The sequence below is a fragment of the Trachinotus anak genome, unplaced genomic scaffold, assembly GCF_046630095.1.
Source record: "Trachinotus anak isolate AG129_WGS33_773 ecotype Australia unplaced genomic scaffold, CSIRO_AGI_Tana_v1 ptg000016l, whole genome shotgun sequence".
NCBI classification, from domain to species: domain Eukaryota; kingdom Metazoa; phylum Chordata; class Actinopteri; order Carangiformes; family Carangidae; genus Trachinotus; species Trachinotus anak.
Window position 1 is genome coordinate 5664203 of NW_027273867.1, and position 18025 is coordinate 5682227.

At 40.4% G+C, this 18025-nt stretch overlaps 2 protein-coding genes across 6 annotated transcripts in view; one reads left to right on the forward strand and one right to left on the reverse strand.

The window, feature by feature from the left end:
- The window catches only part of LOC139633557 (collagen alpha-1(IX) chain-like), a 34718-nt gene extending 26757 nt beyond the window's left edge, over positions 1-7961 (reverse strand). For 2 of the 5 annotated variants that reach the window (XM_071499304.1, XM_071499302.1), the window contains exon 1: positions 1597-1898. In XM_071499304.1, coding sequence (XP_071355405.1) covers positions 1597-1625 — 29 coding nt within the window. In that variant the 5' untranslated portion in view covers positions 1626-1898. Of the gene's footprint in view, positions 1-1596; positions 1899-7817 lie in introns of those variants that run through there. The other 3 variants (XM_071499301.1, XM_071499300.1, XM_071499303.1) reach the window with 2 other exon arrangements.
- A 326-nt stretch (positions 7962-8287) lies between these two features.
- fam135b (family with sequence similarity 135 member B) overlaps positions 8288-18025 on the forward strand; it is a 49810-nt gene continuing 40072 nt past the window's right edge. Inside the window, exons 1-2 of the mRNA XM_071499298.1 lie at positions 8288-8453; positions 14835-14931. Coding sequence (XP_071355399.1) covers positions 14855-14931 — 77 coding nt within the window. The 5' untranslated portion in view covers positions 8288-8453; positions 14835-14854. The remainder of the gene's footprint in view (positions 8454-14834; positions 14932-18025) is intronic.

Genomic DNA, 18025 nt, shown 5'->3' on the forward strand with positions numbered 1-18025 from the left:
GTTAATTTTGAATTCATCCAGAGGGCAAACATTTTCTGTTGTAGTGAATGGAGGTGTGGAGGTTTCCTGCAGCTGCTTGGTCAGAAGTGTTTTTCAGTTTGAAGTCTTAATTTACCGAGTCTTCACGGCAAATTAGTCCTAGTTAAGATGGTCTATGGTTGCAAATTGGATGAATTTTGATGAATTTGATTTAAGCCATAGTCAAAAGTCTATCACAGTGAAACCAGCTCCTGACTGTCAGTTCAGATAAAAGAGTGTTATCGATGTTCTCATCTAACTTTTTTGGAGACAATCAAAATGATTTTGTTTTTGGTTTCCTTTAGAGGATCTCATCACATGATAGCCGCTCTCATAATTCTGTGCACAATAATTGTGAAGGAGGGAGCAGAAGGAGACAGAAGGATTAAAAATCAACACAGGTCTTTCATGTTTGTTTGGCACAAAATGATTGTGCAGCTTCAGGTTGCATTTGTCTTCACCCATTAGGCTGATGCATCAACAATATTTGCACAGAGAATTGCTTCAAGCCCTTTGTGTATTAGACAAATACATCCACAAGGGTAAGTTGTCACTGTAAGTAACGCCATGAAAGCCGTCAGAAGGATTTGAAAAGTAGACAGCTGTCTTACCGTGGGCTTCCTAAATGTTTATATGCCCCTACGCTGACATAAAAATCAAACATGCACCAGTATAACATTCACTGTAAATATAATTGTGGGTAATGTGCATCCTCCAAGATTAAAGAGCTGTGGTTACACGGAAAGAAGAAAATACTTATAGTTCCAAATGAAACATCATAGGACAAAAAAAATCCCCATATATATTCCAGTAAATATCCCATCATGTAATCAGTCAGCAAAGTCAATTAGGTAATGACATGTCATCCACTTTAATTCCTGACATTCATCAACATTTGATGGGACTTTCCTTATGCTGCCACCCATGTAGTGACGATCCTAAGGTTCTCCCAGAGAGCGAGCCAACACTCCTGGTGTCTTTTCTCATTTGTCTTAATTAGCTCAAAATCTATCGCTGTTGAGGATGAAGCATGAATCAGCTGTACAGTTTGGTCATGTTAAAACTGACTGTGGTAGAAAATGTGCAGACAAAAGTTTTAAGCAATAAATGTGAAAACATGTTGTCAAAGAGATGATGATGCTGCAGTCGAACGTGATTTCATTCACTCAGGCTTTTTCCTGACAGGAAAACACTGAAGGGCTAAAGCCCGGAAGCTTGGTGTTTATCACTTAAGAGCTTTTTTCCCTTTTACTTTGTTAAAATGTCGTGCAGTGGAGGTTTACAGGCTGCATGTGTGTGTGTGTGTGTGTGTGTGTGTGTGTGTGGGCCAGATTAAAAGGCAAATGGGCATCTTCTTTAATCTACGCTAAGCTAAAGATCCTGTTGCACCCATCAAGTCACTAAGTTATCAGACAGAGGGAAATGTAGATGTTTCCTCTTCCTGAATGAAGATTAGAAATAGATTATTAGTCGACACCCAGTCTTAAATGAGTCTTGGTTGTTATGGAAACTATACTAGCTCAGAAACAAAGGTTGCTGATGAAGAGCCCTGACAGAAATTCAACATGAGATATTTACCTTGTCAAACCAGAGCTGTGGAGGGCCATGTTTCACTCCCCCTCTGTGACAGGACACAGACAGGCTCAGCAGTGAGGCACAGCGGTGAGATGCAGGAGCAGAAGGAGCCACGGACGTGAAATTCCCTCCCTGAAGTCAGTCCTACCTGCGCATGTTGAGGACTGACTGAGGGAAGCAGCGCAGAGGACGCTCAAGCATTTTCTGAAGACACATAAAAGTTTGTTCAATGGGTTCCCATTGGCCAGGAGTTCCTCAGGAGGTGGTGACTACTTTTTATTACCAACACTTAAAAAGATGCAGAAGCCCACGGGCCTCTATGTGTAAACCCCTCTCTGCTTTCACAGTGCCTCCTAATAACATGTGCCACCTGTATGTAATTCTCTTAATAATTATCGTCGGGATAGGGAAGAAGCAGCTAGTGAGTGATGAAACGTGGATTTCATAATCACGTGTACTCATCAGTGTAGCTGAAGAATGCATGTCAGCCCATAGTGTTGACATGAATTTAGCCTTGTTATTACCTGAGGAGCCTCAGGCAGACATGCTGTTTATGCATCCTGCATGTTATGTAATTGATTTTATGGTGCTTGAGCTTTGATTTTTGCTGCACTTCAGGAGCTCTGAGAGCCTAAAATGTGCTGATGATTAACCCAATTCAGAAAGTGCTCTGTGGCATTCTCTATCACTCCTGCTCTATTTAGCCTGTACAGGCACTTTGACATTTCTTACATGTACAAATTTCTCATCTTCAAAAAGATTTGTCAGCTCCTGTGGTAGAGAGTCATACTGCTTTGTCGTGCATACAGATCTCTCTGAAGCAAATGTCATTTGTGTTTGAAATGCATGAATGTGCTGCAAAGTTCTGCAACACCTGCTTTAAAGGAAAGGCATATTTAATGCGTAATAGTGATAACTACTGCTGTCCAGGAAAATATCAAGCGTCTTGAATTGGACATGTTTTTACAAGAGTGCATGCAGCAGCATAGCAAATAGCAAAATAACATAGCAAAATAAATCTGGCTCATACTTAGGCCACATGCTTGTTTTCTTCTGGGCCACTATATGCCTGGTTTCTTGGCCTGAATCTGGCCCATATACAGCATGATTGTAAGCTACTATTTCAACATCTGGATCAAGTCTGCCACACAGAAAATCTTCCAAGTGTCCTTCAATACTGGAGGATAATAGCTGCACTCAGCTGCAGTATATGGGCCAGGACCGAGACATACTGGGTCAGAGGTTTCATTTTCCTGACTGGTTTGAGTATTTTCTTTTATATTTTCATTAAGAAGGCTGTGTGTAAGTCTTGTATTATTGATATTAGGGATCAATAAACTCACAGTCAGTTGATACTCCACAATTTACTACAACCAATAATGTAAAGGTCAAGGATAAAGTATTTGTCTCTGTATCATATTACACGAATTGATTGTTTTTGTAGCTGCACTACAGTGCCTGTCTGAGAGAGCTATAAGGAAACATGATACAGTGACTGGGCCTCCTCTGAGATCTGGCAGAGAGATCATGTGTCCAGCCTTGATAATTGAGAGCTCATGCTCACAACGAGAGAGCAGACACAAACAGTGCAGGCACAGGGAAGGAGAAAACAGTTTGTGATTATTCATCCATGCAGCACACCGCATGACTAGTACACTTGTGACCTGGAGTCACATCAGGCCCTCTGGTTAGAGTACATCTTGATAATGGTGTGGAGATGTAAAAACAGGAGTGCTGTGGTCACAAAGCTACAATAACAAGCTGTGGTCCACCAAAATTTAGGCTGTGTAGAAGTGGCACCTTTTCACACTGATAGGTTTTGGTTGCAGTGAAGGCTTTCCAGTGTATTTTATGAGAGACTGTGGTACAATGAGGATGATTTGTTTCTAAATGGAGGTTAATGTGGCTCTGTTCTGACATGGTGGCTCTAAAAGGGTCAGCTCCCTTCACCTGAACAGACACCTCCAACAAACTGTACCTCTCTTTAAAGTTTTTGTTGTTGCTTGTTTAATATCTGTTGAGAGTGTGTACCCACAGGAGAAAACTGTGGGATAATGGCACATTTGAAAACTGTGGTGTATGTAAACTGTGTGTAACAGTAACCGAGTCATTACTCTCGCATACTCAGCTATTTCTACATGTCTAGAGTTTGCTAACCAGAACCACACCACGGTGTATTCATTTAAGTGGTAATTTATTAACTACCAATTTAAATTTTTATTTGTGCAAGCAAGAAACTGTCAGTTCTGCTTTCAGAAATTACATAGGCTTTATTTACGCAGCGCTGGATTCAGGATGTGTTTAGTCTAAAGTAGCTTAGCTTAGCTGGAGGCTAGCGGCTAGCTTTGGAGTATGTGGTTTCTGTAGTGCTCATGCTGGCTTCTAGAAAATACAGTACATTAGTGAGAGAATAGACATGACACAGTCACGCTTTACTCCAAAACACAGTTTTCTACTGATTTCTAATAGATGAAACTTTTGCTTTAAAAATGTCATTAGCTGTTGCTTAAGAGCTGAGACCTTTAATATTGATACTAGACCGTTATGTTATAGGCAGTTTTACCTCAATTTCTGACCAAAAATATTACACTGCTTAGATATAGACAGGAAGCAAATTTAAGGTAAAACCAACATAAAAGCTCAGTGGGGCAGGGGTCCTTTTAAGGACGCGGTCTTCGAAGGTGTGGTCCTTGGTAGCTGTCGTGGACCACAAAGGCCGAACCAAAATTAAATGGCCTGGTCTACGAAGGATTTTCACGTAGCGCCACCAGCTGTGCCCGCCCTTACCATTGCATCACAAAGTGCGGCTCCTGTTGCCTAGGAATCTTGATAACACATAACTTTCTTCCACAAAAACATGAGGCCCTTGGTTTAAATGTTGTACCATTAGCTGTTGAACTGAGCTGAAACCCAATACTTAAATTAAAAAGTGTAATCCTTGGGCTCTCTGTTGGTGTTGTTTGATGCCATATTATTTTTATCCAGCGCACAATGAATCTTGGGATAGGTCTGTGACTGTGACGCTGTCGGCCTCGAAATGCAGCCTCCGAAAGTTGCGGCCCCTGAATTGGGAAACAGCTAAAGTGTATTGAGTTATCTGTGTTTATTTGTTGTATTTTTTATACGTTCCTCATATTTTCTGCCTCAATTTTCTTCTCTTCAGTGGAGTGGATGTTTAAGTCACATCCCACTGCTGTTTTCATTGATACACCAACTTTTTCACTTCGTCCTCTTGTAAAAGCTCTTTTGCTATACTTCAACTTTTTTTTTTTTTTTTTCCAGTGTTTCCACTCAAATTGAAAATGCCCTTAAAAAACAGGTGGATGGAAATGCACTCGTAGATTCTCTAAATGGTTCGAGCTCTTCTAAAGAGATAAACAGCTGCCTTTAAAAAAAATATTCTCTAGTTTGATTTGTTTTTATGATAGTAGTGGAGGACGCTGTTCAAAATCTCTCACAGCTGTTGATTCACATCATTTTCATACTAATCAATCCATTCATTGTTTTGCCCCGGATGGAAGCATTAGCGTCCATTTATCCAGGTTTTTCTTGTATTTGCCATCTGTCTGTATACTATGTCAGTTTTTCATGGGTCCCATTGACATGATGAGCTGAGCTGAGGATACGTTTTGTCTGTGATCATTCCCTGTCTACATCACATCAGAATAGACATCTGGTGGCTGTAACACATCAATTAAAAGAGGTGGTTATGCCCTCTTATAAAGATAACAAGGCATAACCACAGCGATCACCTTTATATTGAGTATCACAGGCTAGAAATCATCCTCTAACTTTGATATAAGACTTTGTGAAAACTGGTGTCCTTGCTGTGTAACCTCTTTGAAATTTCTGCCAGTTTTTTTTTTCCAGACTATATGGTCATCTGGGCTCTGGCAAGCGTCTGAAAAAGAAAAAAAAAATCAATAGCGCTCCTCTCTTAATCAAGAGTGCTCGGAGCTTATGGCAGAACGCCATGAGAGAAAGCAGCAATTGACTTTGGGTTTTTTAAGCAGAAGGTGAAGCTGGGAACACGGGAGGAAAACAGTCGTCCTGGGCTCATTTGGTCAATCACAGACACAGAAGAACCAAACAACCTGAAAGAGGAAACTCATTTCCTACTTTTGATAACTCTTAAACACACAGTTACCATAGACAACAGCTTATGGGTCGTGGACATTTTTATTCATTTGCTATGTAATCCTCACCTCTCCCTTATCTGATGAGTGATTAGTCTGTGTGGAGTTGTTTAACCAGGACAGATGGCATTTTAATTGCAGTACCTGTCTGCCAGGAACAAAGAAGACAGGGCTGGTTAATGGTTGTCTCTCTGTTGTTACTTTGCTGAAGCTGTTTTCATATGAACTCTCGACAGCGTCCGTAGAATCAGGTCTGGATGTTGTTTTTATGTTGCCTTTTCCTAATTGTAGGACACAACAGGGGATTTGTGTTATCTGCGTAAGATGTGTTGTCACCTAGAGGAAATACAGTGTTTGGCTTCGGCAACCGGTGGCACCTCAGTAGTGTGTGCAGGACAGAGGCTGTGACGCAAAAAGTGCGCTGCAGAAAGTATTTTATTTTATTTTATTTTATTTTTTATTTTTTCTATTCCTGTTGTCTGACAATTTCGGCTTCGGCCCTCTTCAACAGAAGCTCCTGGGTCTTGTCATCTCTGTAGCCTTGGTTTTGTGTCAGTCGCACAATAGAAAGTTCATCAACGTGCCTATTTGCCAGAGGATTGGGGAAAAAAAAAGACCTATATGGTTGTTCAGGTTGGACAAAAACATAATTATTTTTTTTTTTAATTTAAGTTGTTTTGTGAAGTATTGTTTCCATTGAGGTCCACATCATGTGTAATATAATGCTCTTTAAGTTTCACTTTCTCAGTATTAACATATTCATACAGATTTACCTTTAAATGTCTCAGGAAAAAAAAAAAAACTTCTGACTTCACCCCTTATGACTAGAAATATATGTAAATATTTTTGCTCAGCAACATGACACCAGATTTCACTGCACCTTGCGCAGGGCTGGATTAACCTGCTGTGGTGGCCCGGGGCAAAGAGGGCAGAACGAAGACGCAGAGCTCTTAATGCAATATGTCTAATTTTTCAATGCAAGAACATCACATTTTATCAAACAAAACCTAATTTTAAGTATTCAACACATAGACAAAAAGTAAAATGAGTAAATGATGAAGAGGGCGTCAAGATCAGATAAAAGGATTCACTCTAAAGTTGCAATTATTAATATTTTATTTACCAGCAAGAGGAAAATGCGTAATGTGAAAGGTATCACTTGTAGTGCCTACACCACCGAAAATTATCACCCAACTGCAGTGTGCTTACAACGTGTTAGTATCTTTAAGCTCATTGTTTTGGTTTTGCAACCCACAACTTTTTTTCGTCTCATATAACCTTGTTTCTAGCAGCAGGCTGCTTTTTTTTCTCTATTTGTTTTCAGGGGAAAAAAAGTCAGCTGACCCACTGTACACTTCCTGCCCTGCACCAAAAGACAAACAACTAGCTGATGAACACAGAAACTATCTGCTAAATATCCAAATATTTCTCTCAAAGGTTGGTGGCCAGAAACATGACTCCAAATAAATATCCAAATAAATACTAATTCTAGATGTTCTGTTTCTGTTGGTGTGTGTAAGTATCAATTTTAATAAGTAATAACATTGTGCTCACAGCTGCCAACAAAAATAAATAATTAAATCAATTATTGCAGGTTTAAGCTCCATATTATGCCAGTGTCTATTATGCTTGAATTAAACTAGCAGCAGCTCATTGACACACACAGCCTGAAGCTTTCAGCAGGCTAGTTCCTGCTTAGCCTTGGAGGTGGCGCAGCCTTGACCTTGTACCTTGTGACATGAATCCAATTTGGTTTTGAAATTCCTTGACATTGAGTCTGATCACGGTTGGAGTGGTTTTTGGAGGAGTTACAGTTAAGGCTGCATTTTATGACTCTGTAGTAAATTATGGCTCAAACTATGGCATAAATCTTTTCTGTCAGAGCTCCCACGGACAAAACCCTGAGAGTTTTACTGAGCTTTATAGCCGATCGCTGAAATTTGAAGCAGGCAACTCAATTAATGGACAAGCAATGACCTTGTCCAATATAAACCAGAGCTAATGTGATTGCTCATAAAGTGAAAGTACTGGTTATTCAGTGTTCACCAATCGTGTTGCTCCCTGACTAAATGATGATGGCATACTCACCTCTGTGATGTCAGGGTCAGAGTCACGGGATTTATATGAGATAGTCACATGACACCCGCGTTTTTGTCACTGCATTCATGTTTGCATAACATCCATCCTCTGGTTCTCTGCATGGTAATCTCCCACCGCACGGTTCACTTCAGCTTTTAGGGGGCAGGCTCTGACGTCAGCTCGCCCGCTGGACGCACGCACTATAGTGCAGCAGCAGAAACACACACACACACACACACACACACACACACTGACTGGGTGCTGACTATTAATATCCCCTTAACTATCCGCTGTCTGTATGTAGTGTGTGCAAAACGCGGGGCGGACCCGGAGGATAAGCACAAAGCGAAATCCCGACAGACGCTGCTGCACTTTCCCAAATTGAAATCCCCGTCAGGAGAGAGAGAGAGAGACATAGGAAGAGAGCAGAGGGAGGGAGAGAGAGAGAGCGAGAGAGAGAGGGGGGGGGGGGGGGTACTGCAGAACATACAGGGTCTGGATGAATAACCATGGCAACAGCAGCAGCAGCAGGAGAAGCGGTGATATAAACATTGCAAACCGCGCATCCGTCCGCAAACAGCGATTTACTGAGTGAAGGCTGGACCCGACCGCCTCTGTGGATACCACACTTTCATCACTGCTAAGGTGAGGCTGCGTTATTCTACATGTGACACCCTCCGCCTGCTTCTGTAGTCCGCATGTGTGTGGGGGACATGAGAGGATTCATGAGAGGACTGGGATGCTCATTGTTGTACATCACAGCAGAGGAAGCTGCTGCTGTAGCCTGCTGGGTGATTAGAGCGCTGTCAGGCTGAATGAGGATGGATTCAATAAGGAAACATTTATACATCATATGTGCTACTGCAAAGCCTGCTGTCTTTGACCTATTGTAGCCTATGTGTGGTCACCATTGGGCATGTGTCCTTTTGTAAATTGGCTCCACACTTACAAGTTGATCTAAATGAAACGCAGTATGATTCAATGTATAGGAGGACGTTTGTCCAAGTTGTTCTACAGTACAGTGTGTGCTGTTTATGATCAGTTTTGCACAGAGTCTGAAATAGTCTTACACAGTATCTGAAAGGAACAAAGCAAAGCTCCCACTCCAAAATGAAACAATACAGGACTGTTGCCTTTGTCACAGCGGGCTGCAAAGAGACAAATATAGAAGTAAGCGATGATTCAAGGTTAAATAGATTACAGATAATAAAGCTGTTTAGTCACTCGTGACCACAAGACCATGTTACAGCACCAGGCTGTGTCATTTCACCTCATAGTTTTAAAGTATACTTGCTCTTCCGAGAACACATACACACATGCATGAGTTGCATGAGTTGAGAATATAAACAGTGAGTCTCTTTATGATCTGCAGATTGCATGCCTCTCTAGCAGCTCTCCAAACACCACAAAGGACTTCTGAGGTCGTGAAAGTTGGATCCTCCAGCTGGTTACAGCTACGTTAGAAAAGCCCTGTGATCATTAGAGAATCTCATTTGGAGATAGTAAGGATGCCAGCCTCGTCCTCTCAAAGTCATACTGTGACTCATTTAACTCGATAACTCGGGCCACTCAGTCTCTTTTCTGCCTTTGTAGGGATTTGTAATTCTAACAACAAAGAGTCTAATGCAGCATTTCAAAGGGTTTGAGCAAAGGCTAGATTATGCCATCAAATGACTGCTGGGCTGGTTCAGTGGATTCCTGTTAAGGGCACTCTGTCTGAAGTGTGGTTGTATTAACTTTATGATTTCACAGATCTTATATTCTTGATATTCCTTTGAAAGAGGGGCTATAACTCTGTTCTTTTGCCACTAATGAATATATGTGGTGATAGTCTTTTGTCTGTTATTGTGTTCTGCAGAGAGAATAATGTCTGAGATTAATTTCCGGCCCTTTTCTGAGCTGTGCACACATGCAGCAGCTACCAGTCGTGGCACACAATGACTCTGTGCGACAGTGACACCTACGCCTACCTGCAAAATGTGCTCCTTCTTCATTCAATCGTGCCATGAGGATGCAGCCTCTTCATCCTCCCCAGACTGAGCCAGTGTTCCCAGCTGAGCTGACACCAACAGGAGCGGCTGGGAGGGGAGCAGGGCAGCTTAAGGGCAGCCAGATTTTGAGTTTTTCCTTAAGGTGGAGGAATCACTGGAGCTGCAAACTCCTCTCATCCAAGCGTATGCGTGTGTCTGTGTGGCGCCTGCGTTAAATAGTAATCAGACAGCAGATGGCTGTTTTGTAATGATTAGGGTTTAATGATTTGCAGCGAGTAGAAAATCAGATAGTTTGTAAAAGTGCACAAACAGCAAATTACGAGCGTTAGCTAGGCTACAGGTTGTGCAGACGTGTGTTGGTTGTAGCACTGCACAGCCGTCAGAGGACTGTGTGCGTTTCATCTGGGATTTGTGCAACAAAAAAGCAGGTGAACACGGTGAGGTGACACTGAGGCTGAAGAAAAATGATTTTTACTGATCAACATCATGATTTTGGTCGAAGGTTTTAATAGGTTAGTGTGCCAACAGTCTCATGTTTAGTGTGTTTTCGATTTAATTTGCACATAGCCCAAGGGCAGACTAGAAATTGCATCAAAAATGTGTTTTGATTTAATGAAGATCTTATTGATTATAACCTTAAAAAGAGGGAGCCAGAAAAAAGAAGGTCTCAGATGTTTTAATTACTAATTGCTTTTCAATTCTGTCTTCTGTGAGATTTATATAAATAGGGCTGTTATTTCAAGGAAATTCCTCAAAATCAACAACTTATAGAATTAACACAACTCACATAACTGTAACTGACAACATTTTTGTTCCCTTTAACTGATTAAGCAGCTGTTTCCAGTGAAGTTGTGTGTTAGCAGTTTGCTTCTGAACTTGAAGGTCTAAATTCTGTTTGAAAGCCCTGTAAGATCCTGGTGGGAAACACTGGATGCTGATTGAAGAAGTCTAAAAATAGGGCCCACTGGAATCAGCCTAATAAATAATTTTTATTTGTGAGATGCTGCGAGGATAAGGCTGCCAAATTTCTATGTTTTTCTTTGTCTGTCAGCAAATCCAATGAAAAGACCAAAACCAATAAAGGATTTATCTCGCCAACAAGTATTGTCTGTGTTGCTCTGAGCATTTTTCTTTAAATAACACAGACTATAAATTTGGGATCCGTCGTTATTGGACACCACAGAGCGGCCTTGGAAGTCAGGAAACATTAAAGATTTTGCTCTTTTCATGGGATTTGTTGACAACGTGAAAAGCAGAATAACTTTTACCCTTTAAAAATATTGTCTTATGCTGCAGTTCTGCTTTTGTTGATGAGTTGTTTCATCGCCATCATCATGATCATCACTGTCATCGTCATCAGAGGATGCACAATGTACCCTACTTAGATGAATGACAGCTGTATGGCTTTGAAGCTGTCAGCGTGGGTGCTTTGGTCTGTGCCTCGCTGATTTGATTAACTTATTGATGAATTTTCAGCAGAGGCTGATAAGCAGTGCAGGCAGTGTGTGTTGAAGCTCCAGCCATATACTGTGGGTAGAGATTGTTTGGTGGGAAAGGAAGCACATTAAGTCCCAAGTCGCTGGACTGTGAGCCTCCATTAAATCCAGCACACAGTGTTCGTTCACCTTACTGCCTACCTAACAGATTGCTGGAGAAGTGAGCTGCTCAAATCTCTGAGACAGCAGGTAGCAGATAACTAGCACGCTCGCGTTTAAGTCAGTGAATTACAGGGGCAATGAGGCAGCTTTGGCTACCTTAATTAACGCTGATGAAAATCACAAGCTGTACATACTCCACGGCCTCATGGCTCATGACATTATGATGACCGCCATCATCTGTGGCCGACCGGATGCACACAAAGCTTCACTCTTGCAGAGCTGCAAGTCTGGCAAGTGTGTGTCAATGTGACACGACATGCAGAGTCAGCAAGAGGAGGAGGAACAGTTTCACACTGTCATTTCTTGTCTCTTCAGGCCATTTGCAGCAGTGGCCAGCTAATGTACTGCGATAAAGAAGGTTACTGTCTTTGTCAGGAGTGTGTGACTGTACTGCTCGCTTTTATGTTCCTGTACTTTAAAATGGACATGGTCCCCTACACTGCTGCTTTTTAAAAGGATCAGGTTCAGGTTTTATTGAAGATTCACTGGGCATTTTTTTCTCTACACTTGGCAAGAGTCTTATAATACATCTTATTTGCATAAGTAAGGTGGAGGAGTGTATTTCTCTGCCAAGTGAGAAGACACCTTAGCTTCACCCTATTTGCACAAATGAAATTCTGGTGATGGGAAAGGACACTGCAATAGATATCTCTGCTCATAGGAAGTGACAAATCAGAGCTGTCTGTTACATTACAAATAAATTACATACATTAAGAGGGCGAGCCACAGACAAAAAAGACATGCAAACGCCCTTAACCAAAGTAGTTCAACGTAATGCTTCATTCCAGATAATTAATATATGGCTAAAACATTGTTGTGGTTGAAATATTGAACATTTTAGACATAATGTAACATCACCCATATGTTTCTGAAGAGCGTTTTTTTTTTTGTTTGTTTTTTTTTTACCTCAGAGTGGGCTGCTCCACTGGTGCCATCTTGGCGCCAGAGGTGGAGCGCGTGTTGAGCGGAGACTTCGGTGCACCCCGGTTTGTGGAAGGGATATGTCGACCCACCTGTCACACGCCTTCAGTTATGCTTAACTTTAAGCCTTAATAATTCTGCTCATGACTCCACATGTTGAAGTGGTGTGTAAGGGGCTGTAGTGAGAACAATGCTTTCAAGGCTGGTGTTATTTTTGAGCCTCCCTAAAACTAAAACCCAAAATTAAACAGTGTGCTTATCAGCTGATATGTAAGCTACAAACGTTAGCATGTCTGGTTAACTAACTTATAACATTTGGTAGAAATCAAGCATTGCCTCCAACGCCGTGAAGATCACTGTTAGCAAACTACATTAGCTGGTGGGGTTACAGGTTACATGTGTTAAAAAAAATATGACTACAGTGCTTCCACTGTGTATTTCCTCTCCATGTTGAAGCTGGCCGTGGATGCTATCACAGTAAGGCTAACGCTAACCTGCTTTTTATTCCTATTTATTTCCCCTTTAGGGAAGATTATATGAAAGTGAGTCACTTGGAAACATTGAAAAGTCTATTGTAAAAAGACTGTTTTCAAACAATGAATAGAGTTGATGTTAGCTTGATTAACTAGCCAGCAGTAGCAGACAAAACAGACAGAAACAGTTGTCTTGTTAGCTGGTAAATACAGCCGAGAGCTAGAAATGAGATACTTACATGTGCCTCTGAAATAAAGTACCCGATGAAAATGACTATGAATTGAGATGGAAAATCTTTGTATGATGCAAGAACGGTAAACTTGACGGGGGTAGGCCTTAGCAGATCATTTTATTAGCCGTGGTATCATTAGTGGTAGGCCTATATTCATGGATGTCTGTAGGGGTTAACTTGTTTTTCATTTCAGCCACTTAACCTCTCACTGTAGCTTGGTATCTAAGATCTGGCGTTAGAAAAACCAGCTTGTCTGGATAAATCTTCACTGCTTGAAGAAAGTGGACTGAAAACAGTACTATGCTTTTAAACCAGCTGAAGAGGAGGCCTGCTTACAATGAAGTGCAGTTGCACTTCTGAAAGGTGTTTGACGGCAGTGACTCTGTTTCTTTACTGCAGACTTGTGTGTATATCTTCCTCTCGAGTAATCACTTCCCATGGTTTTTACAGCACTTACAGGAACATTAAGTGAATACCGCACACATAGGATTATGTTTCAAAGCATTCAATGAAGGGCTATTTGATACACTGCGCAGTAAACACTGACAGTGTTTCATCTGCTTGTGGTTGGCAGCAGCTCAGCTTTACTGTTTCAGCTCTCACTGCACTCTCTCTGAATGCTGCAGAGTATAAAGTCCATAAATCCTGTAGGTTTTCTCCTAGTGGTTTCAGACATTGTGGATTTAAAGTGAAATTTGATGGTTCGTGTTTGGAATTACTGCGGAGACACTGAGCTTTAATTGTTGCTGGAAAAAACACTCTTCATATGTGAGTGAATTCAGCTTCAGCAAACCAGGGTATGTTGATCACAGGTTCTGTGAGAGACATCAGTTTACCAACATCAATCTGATGCACTTGTCTTAATGAGCTGAGGTAATGTTTACATCGGCTTGTAACCTAGGTACCTTGTACCTAAGGGTTACATTCATTTCACTCATTGCTAAATCCTGTATCGTAAGGGCCAGCAGAAACTGAATGTGCACATTTTTCAGAAGTTTAGTTTGTCGTCATGTCGTCAACTGTGAGTTCTCATCGGTTTTTACTGTTGGTGTTGATCTTAAAAGGTCAAAAATAATCCTCGTGTGCGTCATGTAAACTGACATTTTCCCATTTTCAGGTCAAACATGAGAAGGAGACCTTTATTTGCACAGAACTGCACAGATTTGTTATCAAGGTAGAAGTCTCCAAAACAGCATTTAGAAAACCACATACGCACAGAAAGTTTTCAAATAGCCCCTTTAAATGAACAAGACAAATAATGCTTATATGTAATTGCCAGTTTTACAGATATCCTACGTTTATTTTAAAGGTAATACAGAACTATACAGTTCATACAGATCTAATTATACAGGTAAAAATAATAATAAACCAAAGAGCTGGTGTTTACAGTAATAGATGCTGAACTCAAATTATCCTTTAATAAGACAGAGACAACAAAGAGAGCACTTTCCAGCTGCACGCATCACCGCTCTGAAATAATCACCCCACAGCTGGTATTCATTTTCTGACATTTACCTGAACAGTGATGATGAAAACTATATTCAGACCAAGATGTCTGTCTTGGTCTCATACGTCAGTTCTCCACACTGGGCTGTATGAGTCACATCATCTCAGTAGACACAAGAAATAACGGCGTGAGCTGATTTTAGAAATGTCATGATATATTTTATTTTTCACTGTGGATTCTGTCTTAATGTTGCTTATTTTTCCTGATGTGTCATATTTACTGGTTTGTCTTCTCTTTCGACAGGTGATGAGTGGGATTATATCATGTCTGAAGTACAGGGAACACTGGAGTTTTCTGTAGAGTTGCACAAGTTTCACAATGTGGATCTCTTTCAGAGGGGGTAAGCAATTTAGAAATCACATGATCATGACTTTTGTTTACCTGCCGTCACAACTGGCAAGTCAGCAAACTCACAGAGCATATTCATGCTGATTGCTGACAAAGGATACACACAGTTCTATTTGTCAAAAGTAGCTGCTTTTTATTCTCTTTCTTCTACTAAAAATGTATCTTGACTGAACAGAAAAAACAGAACTGAATTTAAAACTTAAATTTGTAAGATCCCGTTCATCATCTGGCATTAACATGTGTCTTGGGTGATCCGATGACAAGTGATCAGCTGTAAGTCCGTCAGTTCACACCTGGCAATAGACTGCATCTGCGACAATGGCCACTTGTGATCAGATCTCACTTCCCTGCTCTATATGCAAATAAACATGTACATCGTTTCTGTTAGCAAAGACCAAATGTGGTGCTGTTCTTAACCAGTCTCACTTTGACAGACGGATCCGCTGTCACTGAGTTTGTAAGAAAGAGAGAGAATGAGAGAGAGAGGGGACTGAGTGAACTAATCGACTGTGCACAGCTCTGCAGTGAAATAAGACTTTACTCATTTGTAATAGTGTATATATATATATATATATATATATATATATATATATATATATATATATAAACTCAATATTCGTTGGTCAATTTTAAAATTATGACAGGAAGCACCGTGAAAAAATATTCTCGGTTCATTATAAAACTGTAGCGGGACTAATTAGACTGTGGCAGAGGACATCAGCTGAGAAGGCAGTCCACACCTTTGCCTTCACATTTCTAAATGAATGTGGCCAAATGTGGACCATCTCTGAATATGAGTGATCGGATCTCAAATGCCTCTTGGGTGCGTTTACACCTGTACTCAAAGCTGCTTATAGGCAGACATGAATAATGAATGGAGGGAAAAAGGAAATGGTTTCTTGAATTTGCCAGTTTATTATAGAGCATGGCAATAAATATATTCCTGCATTTCAGATAATCTTCTTCTGGATCATTTCTAGTTAAAGACAGATTGCTCTGACCTCTGTATGAGATCCATTTTCCCTCTAACTATAACTATAACATCGCTAAACAGAAAAAAAGGGTAAATACTAATAAAGATATGAGTCATCCTGAAATGATGAAGGCACAATTTTTTTATTTGGTAAATTAAATTGATGTACCCTCTTTCCACTGCTGCATGGGTTGACATTCAGACAACATATTACTCTGCCCTAACAAGACAAATCGCAGTAACTACACTAAAACCAAAATCTGAATTTTTGTCACAGCTCAGGATTGGAGCGCCTCAGTGATGATGCAGAAAAGGGCAAAAGGTGAAATCCAAAAACAGACAAACAAAAACCAGAATGTAAGGCTGGAGAACTGCGACAGGGAAAGCACAGTATATACTGTATACTATGAGGTGATTAGTGAATGAGGACCAGATGATTAGAAGAGCAAGCGTTACTGCAGGGCAGGAGGGAGTGGCAGGGTCTGAAATGACAAGAGAGTCAGTGATAATGGCAAAGACAGGTAGAAGAATGAATGAAGGCATGACTGAACAGACTTTTTGACATTTGCCATGCCAAATAAAAAATGTTATGCCATGTGTGACCTCCGTGAAAACAGCATGTAGAATTTAGTTTAACCAGAAAAAGGAGAAAATGAACTGTAGGCTTCAGAGGCTGTTGTTGAAGTTGAATGAACATCATAGATTCATCCATAATAAACACACAAAGCACTTCAGTCAGTGGCTACAAAAATATATATAGTACAAGCAGATAGTTGATATTAACCCATGACAGATCTATAGCTAATATCTGGAAGCATCACCCTCACATATATTACACGGAATACGAGCAGGTTGGAAAGAACTCAGAGTGAACACATAGGCTACCACAAAATAATTGACAATAGAAGAATATAAATCTTAAACTAATACAAAAACATTACAAAATTCTGTAGAATGATAGCTCATATTTACAGTACATAATATTACGTGGTACGCTTATATAGTACTGCTATATCATGTTTATATATCACATATAAAGAACGTATGTGATGCCAGTAGGATGTTATACAAGAGTAGTTTTATAATCATAGACAAAATACTTTCACAAAGAAATGTTAACACTTAATCTGACACAAGAGACAGCTAGCTAACTTTATATCATGTTTAAGCGAGCAGCTGAGATGTAGGTGTAATTGAAAACTATCCATTATGATAAAGTGAGATTTTTGTCATTCATCAGGAGTAAGGCCAGAGCTATTCCCCAGACATGATGGAGTAAAAACAAATAAAAAAAACACCTGGTGAGACTGCTGTTAAAGGTAACAAGCTAGTAGTAGCTGCCAGCACTGCTTTGACTCTAGTGTGTCCCCACAAATCCCATATTTAAAGGTAACATGAATTGGTTAAGTTGTTGATATACTTTTTTCTTTCAATTAGCTTGAACTTCAGTGCAAAATCTACATTTTATTTATATTATTAAGATTTGTGGCGGGTATTTTTGGGGTAAAATAATAAGCCCCAAAAGGTCCAAATGGAGGCATTACAACTTGTCCAGCTGCACATTTAAGGCACTGGAGTCTTGATGTATAAAAACATATTACAAAACACACACAGAATGGGCTGCATCAATAACCAGATTAATGAGGAATGTCAAATGAAATGGTAACATGAAAATTTGAGCTTTCCCAGTGTATTTTTCCATCACAAAAAAGGGCCATGTTTATCCTGCCATGATGCGTCTGCAGGAAGATTAAATCCTCTCCCCAGCTCATTGAAACACCAGCTTTATCAAAATGATTTTCCCTCCTCAGATGGGCTGGGCTGAAGCTTTATCATGGTAATCCCTTCAGCAGAGTGCACTAATATGTTTGTTTTTACCAGTTCCCGGTTGCTTTAGATAGTAGCAGCAGAAATCTGGTGCGAGCACTAAACAGAACTTGGTCCCAATGTAAAAATGAAGCACTTTGGAATAAGGATTGTTCCGTTACCAGGACCTACACATCTCACCACACTGAAATGTAATTGCTGGAATCAATAATAATCCCTGCACCAGACTGGGGAACAAACAGCTGTACACTTAAGGGCCCAGTTGTACACTGATCACATAAAAAAT